The sequence below is a fragment of the Camelus bactrianus genome, chromosome 7 (genome assembly GCF_048773025.1).
Source record: "Camelus bactrianus isolate YW-2024 breed Bactrian camel chromosome 7, ASM4877302v1, whole genome shotgun sequence".
Taxonomy (NCBI): domain Eukaryota; kingdom Metazoa; phylum Chordata; class Mammalia; order Artiodactyla; family Camelidae; genus Camelus; species Camelus bactrianus.
The window spans coordinates 29,572,850-29,588,193 of NC_133545.1; the positions used below are offsets into that span (position 1 = coordinate 29,572,850).

The following is a 15,344-nucleotide window of genomic DNA, read 5'->3' on the forward strand; positions in this document are numbered from 1 at the left end:
AACTCCCACACTGTGTGGTTTCTTGCTCACTCTGTATTCTATATTAGTAAATCTTTTCCTATGCTCTCTATTTTACAAAGCCTCTGCTATTATTATTTTATGGCCTTTGATCTGTCATTTCAAATCTTCCCCTTTGTAATTCTGATTTATAGAAGCTTGGAAAATGTGGTTTCCTCTTGATTGTGCTTAGACTAAACCAGCAACACAAAGTGGCACATTTAAGGTTAAACGGTTGCATTTTTTCCCCTCAAGGAAAAGACAAACAAGCAACAACATCCCTTTGATTTCCTCTCCTTTGACAAGCAGAGTTGGAGATAAAACAATTACTTATGTCCACAACAGAAAAAGGACTCAAGACATACATAAAAAGCCACAAACAAAACTGGATATTTGATATTTTTAAATACATAATTTAAAAAATTATCCTACATTTAAAAATGTGCACTATAATCAGGTAAAGAAAACTGATACATAGATATAATATGAATAAAATTTATTTAGTTTTGTATCAAATTTATATTATAATGCTAAAAGCTATTTATTCCTATCATCTTGAAAAATGGAAATGAACAATTTTATTGCCATTAAAATAATTCTCTACGTAACAAGAAATTTGAAAACTATACAATAAATTGCTGGCTTCTAGGACATAATGCGATTTAACAAATTAATATGCAATTTGTTTAAGAAGATGATTTGTATTTTTATTTTAAAAGATTTGAGTTTGTTGGATTTAAAAATTATTGTGGCGGATCGATATTTCTAAATTAGACCTGACCAAGAGTTTTTATCTTTTAAATAATGATTCAATTCAATCATGATCAGCTTCAAATTCTATAAAAAGCAGAGAACCTGGAAGGAACACACATCTCTTTATGAGGTAATTTTCACAAACAATAGTCAAACAGACCCACTGAATTTTTCACTCTTATCCAATTCAAATAGTTTTACTGTACTAATATGTTTGCGGCTAAAATAATAGAAGTTTACATTTCCGTGTATAAATGGACGCGATTTTAATCTTCTACCATTGTTTGAATCTTTCTTGGCATATTGGACTCATGTCTCACAACTAGGAGGTTTTTAATAACAATTTGATTACAAATGAATGAATAAAGCCATGTGTCCTCATAATGCTGGTGAGGGAGAAGGAAGAAAACTTAGCCATTGTTTTAGTAACACAAGCTTGGTGTGAATTAGATAAACTATAATTTCTCAGAGTTCTACTTTAAAAAGTCACATGCCAACACCAAAGAGGGCTATTGTTATTCTAATAGGTTAATGAAAAATTGTTATGCCTGCTTGTGGAGAACTGATGTCCTTTAAATTAATAGCAGTGGTATTCTAACTTTGTTTGCGGCTGTGTGTGGGGATTGGTTTCAAAGCTCTCTACTTCATACAGTGGCTCTCTGGAGTACAATCTCTCAGGAGTATCATAAAAATCTAATAATACTCTTTAGAGGTGATGCAATGTGGCTGGTTGAGAAGGTCAAGAAAAATCTTATTTGAGATGACCTTATTGTTTGGTGATTTGGCTTGACATTTTTAGCTCCAAATTGGTTTTTGTAATTAAAGCACACTGCAGCCTTAGCCTTCAAGAAATATTGGATGGGAATCTAAAAGGAAGTGCTGTAATTCAATCTATTACCTTCCCAATCAAGACCTGGCTTGAGAAGAGGCACTTAGAACTTCCATTCTAAGTTGTGTGTACAAGTCCAACTAGATTATGGGTATTTCATATTAAAGAAAAACAACAAAAATATGAAATCTGTGTAAATAACTCCAAAATTCCTGAGGTCTAAAGTAAAACTACCATTTTAATGTGATCTATATAAATTGTTAGAGTACAAAATAGGTCAATCGCTTTCAAGGAGGCATTCAGTTAAATTCTGACTGATCTTGCAAATGAAAGAATAAAAGGTAGAGAAATACCAAACAACATACACACTCTAGGACATAAGTATTCTTCTTTCTCATTACTTGACAACATGCTAACAAAGGGACAGAAGAATGGTAAGAAAAGGGGGTGCATCAGAAAACATTGTGTGCCTGCCACTTAGGAAGACAAGGGTGCTGCAGCAAGATTAGAGGCTCTTATTAGACATTTTATTAGAGCAAAAGGGTTGATATTCTGTGGTGCATTAAAAAGAGAGGATAGCAAAAGGCGATGGACTGAATGTGTTCTCCCTAATTTCATATGTTGGAACCCTAATGCCCAATGTGATGGTGTTTGAAGATGGGATCTTTGGGAGATAATTAGGTCATAAGAGTGAGGTTCTCATGATGGAATTAGTGTCCTTATAAGAAGAGACACAAGAGAGCTTGCTTCCTTTTTCTTTCTCCTCCTTGTGAGGATACAATGAGAAGACAGTGTGTGTGTGCGTTTTGTTTAATCATGTTAGCCTGAGACTAGATAATATTTGTTGTTGAACAAAAAGTAGTATTTGACTTACCCTGCAAGGAAGATAACTAGCAAACATTAAAGGCAAAACTGAAATGTCTCCAGTACCATGAAAGCTGGAGGTAGAGGCAGAGATACAGAACTCTAAGTGCAACTATCACTCAAAGTACTTACCACGGTAAAGTTCCTTCCTGCTTCATGAACATTTATTACCATCCTCAGGACACTAACTGAATTCAGGTATTTTCCAACACCTGTTATTGTGCTCCCACCACTGGCAAAAATAAAAGAAAAAATAGCAATGTTGAGAGGTTCTTTCTTTATCAAGTATTTTAGGGGAGAAATTACATTAAATCACACGTAGTGATTGCAAGTTACAGCTACAGTCAGTCAAATGGAAGTTCAGTGATAACTTTTCTTTAGAAACAACTTACTTAACTTAAAAATATTTTTTAAAATTCATATTTCATAAGCTGAAGAAATGCATTTCTCTTTTTATTCACCAAATATGCAGAATAACTATTTTTTCCCTGTCTGAAAAAAAAAATACAAAGAAAAATGAACTTAATTAATTATTGTTGCTAGACTGATAGAATTAACAGAAACAAGGCAGACTGAACTGGGTCCAATGAGATACTAACTCAGTGGGAGTCTGGTACAGGGAAAAGCTGTGTGGAAAGTAGGCAGGGTGAAGAGAAGAACGGAGAGAAAAAGGTGATTTCACCTTTGGGCACTAAGGTCAGTATAGAATTGAAATGTACATAATATAAGTGCATAAATACTACAGTGCCCAGTTAAACTGTTTTACTGAAATCTATTTAAAACATAATATAATAGGATAAAATATTTCTTGGCATAAACTAGCACTGATAAAGTCAAATCGTACTCAGAACCTGAATGTAGTTTTCACTCCTAAATTGGACAAGCAGCCTTCAAAAGAAAAAATGCAACAGCATCAAAGCCAGAGATAAAACTGTCTTCCTCTTGAGTATTCAACAGCCAATCATCCTCATGTTCATTATCGTCTTATACCCATCAGAAGCTTTTACTTACCTAATGAAAGATTTGGTGGGATGTATTTCGTAGACAACGGGGTCTTCCCGATAACTGAAGCTGTTTATCTCTCGGTTGGCTAAGTCAATTTTCAATTTAACAGGAAACTCAGTTGGAGTGGTTTGGGCTGGGGTATAACATTCGAGAATACTATCTGACACACTGAACAAAAAAAATTAAGAAAATGTACCTTAGCTCTTAGAGATACACATATTTTAGAATTATATCCGTAAATCAAAAGGATATCACTCAATGGCTCCTAAATGGGAATTTCCTGATGTGGTCTAGAAAAAAACTCTTTCTAATGTAGATTGTTTACATTTGACTGGATCCTAAACTTAGCTTTGTTGTGGACAAGCCATCCTTGACTTCAAAGTATTTGGGATTTTAAGCAATTTTTAAAGTATTCTTTTGGTACTTGGTTAAACTGAGTTCTCCCAACTCTAAGAAGAAGAAACATAATTTCCCTCCTAACCCAATATCCTTCATGTTTCTTACCTCCCCAAAGTGATTTGGTTTAATTGTAAATCTTGATGGAAATGTTTGTTTTAATTTATTGTCAATTACCAGAATCTCACAGCTCATAGCATAGCTGAGATCCAAAGTATAACAAAGAAGGTGAATGGAAAGACAAAACTTAAAAGTGGAATTAGTAAACAATAAGGGAAAGGCATAAAAAATCAGCAAAAGGGATAGATGGATTTGGAAAGGGGGAAGTATTGTAAGCAGAAGAATAATAACAAACATCTTGATTTTTCCCCACAAAAGAATAATCTTTTTCTTGATTTGCTAGGTACAGATATTAATCTGACTTGATTGATACAACAATAAATAAATTTACAATACCTTTTCAAAGTACATGTTTTTCCACCAATTGAAATGTGTCTAGAATTCCCACTGTTTAGGTGCTTTCCAGTTAAAGTAAGTAAAGTGCCACCAGTTTTAGGACCGTAACTTGGAGAAATACTTGTTATTATAGGATCCTGAACAAGAGATAAAAACAAAACAAACTAACTTGTTAATTTTATAACTCTAAGTAGATTAAGTAATAATTAAATATCCTAGCTCATGAGAAAAGTAATGTCTATACTTACCACATAGGAAAAGGTACTATATTGTGCTGTCCCTCGATTGTTTGAAATAATTATGGACACATTGAAATGCTCATTCATTGCAGGACCAACTGTGCATTTCAACCTGAAAAAACAAAATTTAATATGTTACAAATCCAAAGGTATTTTCTGCTTGGGCTATTTTATATGAAGGGCCATTATCTCTACATAGTGAGCTGACTACTCTAAATAGCAAGCAGAATTACAAGGTAAGCATTAGTATCTAAAACTGTGTAATTTTATTTCTGTACTTTTATAGTAAACTGTATATTGACTGTTTGCATTATTTATACAGACAAATTAGGAAATGTTAAAACTCATAGATGCAGACCTCACCGATTGAAAAGTTCATAATAATCTAAGTCTAATCTTATATAATTGTAGGCATAATGTTTGGCATACTTAAGATAAAGAAATGGTATTTCAACAGCATATAAAACAATGGGCTAATTATAAATAAGCAAAATCTCTTCTTTAAAGTATGTGAAAAAGTGCATTTTTGTGGTTACACATGTTTATTGAAATTACTTAAAAATAATGACATTGTGATAGGCTTTCCATAGAATTATTTTTGAATTAATAATCTTATTACAATCCTTAAAAGTATAAATATAATTTGTTTTATTAAATATCTTTTCTTTTTGGGGGGACAGGATGTAGGGGGAGGTAATTAGATTTATTTATTTTTGGAGAGGTACAGGGGATTGAATGCAGGACCTTGTGCATGCTAAGCATGTGCTCTATCACTTGAGCTATACTCTCCCCCCTTTAAATATCTTTTTAAAGAAGAAAATGAATTGTGTTTTACTTTTATAGGTTCTAATTTATAATGCAATGAGCAAGAACTTATAAGGGTGATCTCTAAAATGAATCTGTTTTGCCATTAAGCTAAAGAAGTATGAGATTAACTGACATTTTGGTCTCAGTAAAATGAGTAGATTTAGAACTTTATATAACCCTGAAAGGAATTCAACTAGGTATAAAATAACCACTTGATAGAATAGGTTCAATCATAAAACTCTGAATGTTCGATTGTTGTTTCTATATGATAATGGCAAATTTCTGGATTCTCTGTCCACTATGGAATTCAGATCATACAGAAGGTACAATGTAGAATATAGTAGAACAGGCATAGGTCTTAAATCAGTAGAGCTGAGTCTGAAGGCCTGTTCGGCTCTTACTCTCTGGATTACCTCTGCTAATCTACACTCCACCTTTCTGAACTTCAGTTACTATCTCTGTAAAATAGGAATAACATTGTTACCTCCCAGGAATCGGGAATGGCTAAATGAGCTACACTCCTTACTTTACAGTGCCAATAAATATCAGCTAAATATAAATTTAAACTCGTCAAAAACAAGGAGTCTCAAAAATGTGATTCACGAGAATGTCATTCTAAGTGAAGTAAGCCAGAAAGGGAAAGAAAAATACCATATGAGATCGCTCATATGTGGAATCTAAAAAAAAAAAAAAAAAAAAGAACATAAATACAAAACAGAAACAGACTCGTAGACATAGAATACAAACTTGTGGTTGCCAAGGGGGAGGAGGGTGGGAAGGGACTGGGAGTTCAAAATCTGTAGATACTGATAGGCATATGCAGAATAGATAAGCAAGATTATACTGTATAGCACAGGGAAATATATACAAGATCTTGTCGTAGCTCACAGAGAAAAAACAATGTGACAATGAATATATGTATGTTCAAGTATAACTGAAAAATTGTGCTCTATACTGGAATTTGACTATAAATTGTAAAATGACTATAACTCAATAAAAATGTTAAAAAAATGTGATTCAACTGCTTCTCTACATTTCTGAGGTTTAGAAAGTGAATTTAGAAGAGAGGGTCTATATTGAGCTTTTCTGATTTTTATAGAAAAAGCTGTTGGAGATTTCCTTTATTGGAACACTTAAAGGTGGAACCACCCCAACCAGTGCTGCTCTTTCAAATCTAGCCAGACAATTTCTCAAGAGTTGTTACAAAAATGATTGAAAAACTTCCATATGCTGAATTCTTTTCTTCACCTAAGTAATGTCACCTTTCCCCCTCCTTAATTCTGGTGAGTAAGTAGGGTTAAAAACAAAAGAAAACAAATCCACAAGGAGAGTAATGGACCAAGACCCTTTCTAATTCAAGAGATGGATTTTCAGGGCGAATTTTACAAGTATTCATTCAAAAACAAAACCTGTTTTCCAACCACAGCCTGGCAAAGCATCCTAAGATCCTTACGTATTTGTCGTGCTCTCACTTAAGGTCAAGGTGCAACTCTCGTTCCCAAGGAAAACTTTGGTTTTCTTTAAGTCAGATTTATTATTCCTCCTGAATCCGAAGTCCCAGCCACATATGGTCAGCGTCGTCCCTCCTTCAAGGGGGGCACTAGTTGGGAAAACCTACAAGGAAAATACAGAACTTTAAAAAACCCAATGTATTATCTTTCAAACATGTGAAAAAGAAACAAACAAAATATGTATCCTCAAGAGTCTGAAGTCCTTCCCTTCTCCCAGTATCTAAAAAAAATTTAATATTTACCAAAGGAAAAAGGGTCACAAATTTCAGAGAATCTGGAACAAATATTAAAACTATCTGACAGGGTGATTAAGCAAGCTGTTTTCAGGAGATCTAGAGATGGGTGAGAGAGCAGATTCAGCCTGGGTGGGCATGGAGTTCCTTCTTAGGCTAGAGTAGACACACTTCGGGCCCAGACTTTTACATGCTTATAGAACCCCTTCACAGGCCTCCAGATTGAACTCTGTTCCAAACTCTTTCATGGGCCCTAGAAGCCAAACACCAATATATGCCTTGCTCTGGGTGTGTGCTACATTTATGTCGCTATGGTATTCCCCACCCAGAGAAAGTCATATAGTAAAAATAACACTCTTTGTACCCAGTGTTTTCACAGTTGCATTCAGCAGCTATCATAATATCAACCACATAGATGTTATTCAATCATATCTGCTATTCATTCATTCATTCACTATTTATTTATAAATCATCTACTATGTGCCAGGCATCAACAAATGAATAAGTGACTCCATTCCTTTATACTTATTAATTCATATTTTTTACTAATTTTCAATTTTTCTTTGCTCACTGTTTGATATATACCAGCTAGTTAATTGACAGAGCTAAAAATGATATAATATTTAATATATTCAATACATTATTTCCATTAGAAATAGGAAAAAAAAAAAACAGAACTGGAGAGAGCCCTAAATGTGATCTGCATTGTAGCAATGTTTCTAATTGTCTCCCTTGGCATCACTGTACATCATATTTCTAGGATTGACTTTTTTCTTCATGCTCAGTATTAAATAAATAATAGGTTCATTTCATTATTGCAGAGTCATCTTTGGTGTATTAAAAGTAAAACGAATTTATTAATAAAAATTTGACAACTGTGATATAACATAGCATTAGGCCCTTATGAAGCCTATAAGACAACTATTCTTAGGTTAAAATTATTAAAACAAAACATATTTCCAAGTTAAAAATAAGCTTCTCCTCAGTAGCTTTGTGACAATTGAGAAAGGAAATGCTCTTTTGGGGGGACATATTGTAAATTGTGCTGTAAAGCACAATGGTGGGAAAACATAGCACCGCTATAGAGGCAACTCAAAAACTAGTAAAGGTATTTGCTAAAGGCCAGTTAGTGAAAGTTTAAAAGTGATTCTTTTACAATTCAGAAGGGCTTTTAGCAAAATTCAAATCTGCAAACATTCCCATCCCTCCCAAATAAATAATTGCAAACCAAAGCCTTATGCTTGTTGCCAAACCCCTTTAAAAGTCTTAGCCTACTGCTTTTATGATAGCTGTTTTACCCATGAAATCCATTACACAGTTGTGCCTTTCATGAAAACTTACCTCGTCCATGTCTAGCCAAATGAGAACTGCTAGAAAAAAATATCTGTTTATTATTATGTTAGAAATCCAGTAGGAGAGAACAAGACATCTAACCCTCCAGGACTCTCTTCAGCCTGAGGCAATCACACAGCTGCTGCTTCCTCTTTTAATGAGGAGTCTTCCCCAATGAAAACAGCTGCCCAAGGCTGATGTTGGCCCGATCCCACTGCTCAGATCCCCCCTTTCTATGATAAAATTGAAGCCTGTCACTCTACATACATTATCATTTTCTGTCTTACATAGTTTGAAACCCTCTGTTAGACCGTCAGGATTTGAAAGGCCAGCTCTACTGAGCTTTCCCATCCCGACTGAAATATTAGAGGGGGACATCTGAACATATCCCCCTTCGCTTATGGGGTAATGTTCATTATTCCAGGGGAAAAGGAAGGACGCAGTCTTGGACTACACACCCTTGGACAGAACCAACAATGGTCTGGCAAACCCTGAGTTATCCTGAGGGTAGAGAAACTGTGTGGGAAGGAAATGAGTGTCCGGCATAAAGCCATGGAGGCTGGGTCTGGATAGGGTAGAAATAGCCACAAAAGTAGCTATTGTGATTTCACAGGTGAAAATGATTTAAATGATGTTGTTTTTAAACCCATTAAGATAATACATTAGAAAACTAAAATAAAGACAATAACAAAAAACCTTAGGAAACTAAAATTTGCAATGTCCCCCCATATTGTAATATACTAACAATCAGGGAAACAAGGTGAGGAGTAAATAGGAAAACAACAATAATAACAGCAAAAACCTTGGAAAATTAAAATTTGCCTCTTCAGTAAATGTCACAAATATATTGTTCCAGTGTATTATATATATAGGCATGACCCCTGTCTGTCATAAGATATAGCTGTTGCTTCTTATCTGAGTCTCCTGATCAATTAATAAACTGTTTAATTGTCTCACTGGGATTGGGCTCTAATCCTACAAGATATGACAATTTTATCGTAATAAATTCAGAATATATTAGAAAATGCTCTTCCTTTTCTGAAGCATGTTTCATTGCTCTTTAAGTGCAAGATCAGATAACAGGTTTGAAACAAAATAATGGGCTTGCAATCCTGAAATCTTTCATATGTGGAACTGCAAAGAATTTCAGCCACTGAACATGATGTATCTTGAAAAGCAGGTTAACTTACATTTATTGGAAAGTGGAACTCTACACATTAGCTAGGTTTTGTGCCTGCAGATTTTGACAGATAAGATAAAGATGAATAATCTGTCTTATTTTTTGCAGTAAGAATGCTAAATGTCACGCTCTAGTGCAGCATGAAATCTTCCTAACAGCTCTGAACCAAAAGGGATTTATGGACTCAGCTGCACTACTTTCCTTCTAACCGTACAGCCCGAGCCTTAATGACTCGTGCATGATGCAATGCAACCTTTAAAAAATTTCCAACTACAGTGTTGGAGTTAGGAAAGGTGAGAGAGAGGGAGATTCAAACATTATGTAGGATTCTCTGGTTCCAGAAAATTCTAAAATATTTACCCTGTTTTTAACCATTTTAACATAGCTTTCGCCACTAATAAAATGAGGTACATTAGTCAAAATTAAATGTTTAAATTGTACAGGTTCTTGACCTGCTCTTTATTTAAAACATGAGCTTGGCTGTTTTTGAAATGAAATTCTTGTGATTTAACTGCGCATTGCGCGCACCCCCCCCCCATTTCTCTTTCACGGAGTAGCTGAGTTCAGGTTTCTGGTGTCTCAAATTGCCACGGCTAGGTGTTTTTAAAGTATAAAATTATATGTGGTTTTAAAAGTATATTAAATACACAAACAAAAAGTACATAAAAAATACAGTATAGATTTAAATTTGTTCCCTTACTATCTTCTAGTTTATTCTCTAGCTGATCAAGCGAACTCTTAATAATTGTGTCACACCTAACAGAAAATGATTTGGTTTAAAACCCAGTCACCCAGTACAAATCTTTCCCCAAACCGTAGCTAAATGAAAACAGCCATGCGCTTGGGGGCAGTTTCTGCTCTGACTCGCACACTTTGTTTACTTGGGCTTGAACCAGGCAACCGAGACCTTTAACTTGAATCTTTCACAAGAACCATTTACTAGAGTCCAACTGTTCCACATGCAGGCAGAAAAAATACACACTGGGTCCTCACTAGGGAAGTAGCTTCAAGCAAAACGTATTTGGATCAAGTAAAAAATTTTTAAAAATTGCCATGGAGATTTTCAGAGAGCCAAACACATGTTTAAGCAAATAAGGCGACAGAGAGTTAAAGGGTGGTGGCTACGACATTATGGTTAAAGCCCACTGCTGGAAGCTAAGTTTTCTAAAAGCAGAAGGCGCTTTTGTCTTCTTTGGGACTTTATCTCCCAGTGTAGAGAGGAGTGCCAGCTGTTGGTATGTACTCAGTAAATGTTTTTGTAATGAATGAAAGAATGAATTGGCTCACAGAGTGTATAGAGGTTAGTGTGGTCATCAGTCATGCCTTTACTTCTCTTCCAGGAACTTTGAGAGAAGGTACACAGCCACCCATGGGTGCTGACCATTCACTTGCCTCCCATCTTGCCCTGAGAAGTAACCTCTAATCTCATCAGTGATGAGACAGCCACCACCTATGTGTCAGAGAGAACAAAACCCCCTGTTTTGATTGCTACAGGATAGCTGGGATCTCTACTTTGCATGGTCCAGTTTAGGGTTCTGGGTTATGCCATGAGTGGATCTCTGTATATGATGGAGACTCATGTCTGGCCACCTGGTGGATAAAGTAGATGGTGAGGAATCAGAGAATAGGCAAGTCAGAAGGGATCAGGTCCCAGTGTGAGGAAATGGGGAGCAGTGCGGCTCACTAACAACTACTCTTTTATTCACATAGCACCAAGGGAAAGCAATTGCCCAAGGAGAGTATGAAGCAAGCTCTTCAAGTGCAGGGCCCTTGGGGGATGCGCCCAAACACCACCCTAAAGGAAAAACCTGGAGGGAGGTAGTGCTTGGGCTGATGCTTTAACAGCTAAGTGAATATATTAATTTTTTAATTTTTTTCATCAATGAGATTTGTTTTCCAAAAAACATGCATGACAGCTGAGAGAGACTCCTACCTTGTAGATTGTAGGCAGACAGATCTCTTGAGTCCATATTCCACCTGGGCATTCCTCCAACTGCACACATTTATCATGGCACCAGCCACACTGCACAAAGGAAGGAGCAGAGAGGCACTGACTGCAGGACTGAAAATGTTCACAGCCCAAGCCGTTCAGCGGGATCTTGGTGATCTGTGAAGACAAATGATGGAAAGAGCTTTCAGAGGGGTTTTTTGTTTGCTTGTTAAATAAAAATTGAATACACTAAAGATACCTGTAAATATAATTTGAGAGTCCAATAGAGATAGCACCTACGTGTGCAAATCACATAATGCTGCTTAGTGTAATTTAAATTAAAAAAAATCTAATTCCTTCCTTCCCTCTACTATTGGCACATATGTGATAAAAGTTAACATTACTGTCTGGTGAACACAACCATTATCATGCAATGTTAGAGGTTCTATTTAGTAGGGACATTTTGCTGTCTGAGATGATTTAAAAATAACAAGAGAGTATAGTTTAAGCTGCTGGAAAACATACTTGAACCCCTGGGAAATTCTAAGTAAGTTTACATATCATTCTGGCATCAAGATGCACCTCCTTCTCTCAGAGAAAAGGGATTACTGGCCAGCATCAGATTCCAATGTACATTTCAGGATTTATCTGCCTGGCCTAGAGTTCTGCCCTTAGGACTGTAATTCTCATTCTGCGTGTTTGTTTTTCTCATTGAGAAATACAGGACAAAAGAAGTTCACATGATGAAGAGGACCTCCCACAGGTCCACTCTTTACCAAGTAAAAAATTAACTTGATTTTAGAAGATCTCTGAAATACTCAGGCAAGGATTTGATAGAGGAGAGGTGAATCCAGATGAAGAGAGACATTAAAAAGGACCACGTGACACTGGCTGTAAATATCCCACTCAGGAGGAAACACATCCAGAGAACCTCCCTGGGGACCAGGGCTTACCTTCTTCCCAGTGACAACCAGTGTATAGCCATTTTGGTTTAGTGGGTGCTCCACAATCGCTTCTGGAGACACAGGGTGGGAATCCAGGAGAAAATTCACATGAGGGGTTGACAATACTGATCGAGAAACCACAACCTGAGAAACAAACCAGAAAACACTCTTAGTTCAACACGCTCAGTTTAAATATACCGTCGGTGGAAATTGTGGATGATAATAGTGATAACAGATTAGAAGAGCCCGTGGGTGTTTGAACCAAAGGCCCAACAGTTTATCTCACTGTAAATCAATATGACATCTTCTAATCTCCTGCCTTGGAGACAATTCATCTGAACTCCCAAGACAAGAGTTTTGCCTATGATCTTTTAATGGTTTATAGGGAAGGAGATCTTCCAGTCAATCAGCCAGCACATGCAGACAAATACTCAGGATTGTATTGGGAACTGGAGGAGTCAAGACTCTCCCCAGCACAGAAGACCTCACGTATGTTACAAGGATTCTGGATTATTTTTCACGCTATCCTCCTGGCCCTCCTCACCAGCCAGCTTCCCTTGATGTAACGGAAAGGGTAGTGAATGGGGAGTCTGGAGACACGGTCTGGTTCCAGCTTTACTACTCTTAAGCCATATTTATAGACCTTTTGTGGTCAAAATCGCCCTCAGCTAACTCTGAAATTAAGTGCTGTCGTTTTTATAAACCACCGCCCCATCAATACATGATTAGTTTGATTATAAATAAAGTTCTGCTTCTTGGCCTGTTTTTATGATAAGGCCTGCCTGATGATTTTAACAAAGCCTTGAAAATGAGTTTTGATGATTGGTGTCATTCTTGCTGTCACGTATTTCTAATTGGGGATGATTCTCAGCTATATAATTTCCATCTGCCCAGTTGCTAGAATCCAGTAATAATGAAGTCCAGCTATAAAATCAGATGGCTATCTGAGATGAACACCCAGACTACAGGAGAGTTTAGGAGCACTCAGACAGCCCCTCATTTTTAAATAGGACATAAGGTTGTATCTGCATGAGGGTGCAGGTGGCTGAGTTCTGGGCTTGAAATTGACTTTGTGAAATTGCTCTACATCCAAATACCCTTTTATGCTTTATTGAAAGGGCATTTATTTGCTGTGGGTTTGAAATCATGGGACAAACATGGGCATCTATGAGATTAGGATTAAATAACCACTCCTTCTACCTCTGCTTTCTTATCCATAAATTGGGAAAGAACTGCTTAGTATTCTAACAAACACACAATATATAAATGTTCTGGGGAACCAGTAGTAAATTTTTTCTTCAGCACAGTAAAGGAGTCAAGTAGCCTAAAACAATTTGGGAAGATTCCCAAAGTACCAAATTTGCTCCCAGAAAGTGGATTGTTGATAGAGAAACCAACCAAGCTCTCAAAGAGCTATAAACGTTAAACATTATGAACATTTTTCTAACTTTTGTTCTACTCTAAACACTCAATACTTTCAAAGCATCTCCATTAAGCAGGGTGGCTATATTTGCACAGAATTTAAGTGATGGATCAAAGGTCACTTGGTCAGGATGGGAAAGGATGGAAACTACTGTTATTCCTAAATATAGGGCAAAATAGTTCCTTGTGACTTTTGTAGGGAAAATAAAAAGAAGTTCAATTACCAGTTCTGCCTCCCTCTGAGTGCTGGTTACAAAGCAGAATATCAGGACACTAGACTTCTAAAGCCTCTACCCCAAATTATCCAGATTTCAGATAACCAACTTTTCAATCCTGACTTACTTCTGGTGCTCACCACTTCTTGTTTTTCCTACCACTTCCCTATTTTTTCATGTTTCCCTGATTGTTGCCAATCGCTTCCCTTTTTTCACTGCAAAGGTGAAAAAAAATTTCTGTTTTCTCACATACAAGTCAAAAACAAAGCAATACACCAGTTTCTCAATAACCTGACTCTGCTCTCTGTGCCTCATTCTGTGCTTTCTCCCTCACTGAAGAATATTCGTTCCCCTGAACCTTCCAATGGATATTTGCATTTTGTGTCCATCTCTCTTGTATTCTTCCATTCTATTCAGACCTGCCACATAACAATCACCTCTGACTACTTTTTTTCTCCTATCTTCTTGCTCTTGTTAATATCATTTCCTATATCTATAATAAGTAATTCTTTCTTAATTACTAGGTCATCATCTTTGGCTTTGTCAGATAACTGAAGCGTATCCAAATATTCATTTCCCAGAAAGGACTGATCTTTCTCTTTTCACAAAAAAGCTCTTTGCATCTCTGGAACTTGGATAGACTGATTTCGTACAATCCCTGTTAAGACTTTTTGTCTGGAGAACAACACATATAATGGTAACTGAGCCAGGCGTTGTGCTGCTTTAAATGAGTATGTTGTTTATTCCTCACAGTAATCCTACAAGGTAGGTATTATTATTTTCCATAAAGAAAATATGGCAGAATTTTAGCTAGAAAGTACAAGAGTCAGGTTTCCAAGGAACTTTATCTCATGCCAGAATCTGTTTGCTTGATCTCTTCTTAAACACTCAACTGATATACTCTTGGAGCACCAGAGTAAATACCAATAAAAAAAACCTTTAACTCTGAGCTCCCAAGAGCCACTCGTGAGTCAAAGCATTAAAACAAATTTCACAATATATTTGCCTTGTTTCGGTAATCTTGGCTGCACAAGTTAAGTGTGCCTAAGGAGAAAGAACCCACATCTAAATAGTTTTTGATGGCACAGAGGAAATGTTATTAGTATAATCGGCAAGCTCTACTTTTGATCATGAGCTAAGATGAGTGTGGCTTGGTACAGAAAACGGGATGAACCAGAGAAGACAGAAGATTGTGTGGAACAGGGAGATGACTGGAGTTTTAAGCAGAGGT

The 15,344-nt window shown here is 36.4% G+C and overlaps 1 protein-coding gene across 3 annotated transcripts in view; it reads right to left on the reverse strand.

The window, feature by feature from the left end:
• Positions 1-15,344, reverse strand: part of MET (MET proto-oncogene, receptor tyrosine kinase) — a 106,277-nt gene that overhangs the window by 33,752 nt on the left and 57,181 nt on the right. For all 3 annotated transcript variants that reach the window (XM_045511130.2, XM_010947627.3, XM_045511129.2), the window contains 7 exons: positions 12,486-12,620; positions 11,536-11,709; positions 6,800-6,960; positions 4,549-4,651; positions 4,301-4,437; positions 3,455-3,616; positions 2,576-2,675 (listed from right to left, as the gene is read on the reverse strand). In XM_045511130.2, coding sequence (XP_045367086.2) covers positions 2,576-2,675; positions 3,455-3,616; positions 4,301-4,437; positions 4,549-4,651; positions 6,800-6,960; positions 11,536-11,709; positions 12,486-12,620 — 972 coding nt within the window. The remainder of the gene's footprint in view (positions 1-2,575; positions 2,676-3,454; positions 3,617-4,300; positions 4,438-4,548; positions 4,652-6,799; positions 6,961-11,535; positions 11,710-12,485; positions 12,621-15,344) is intronic.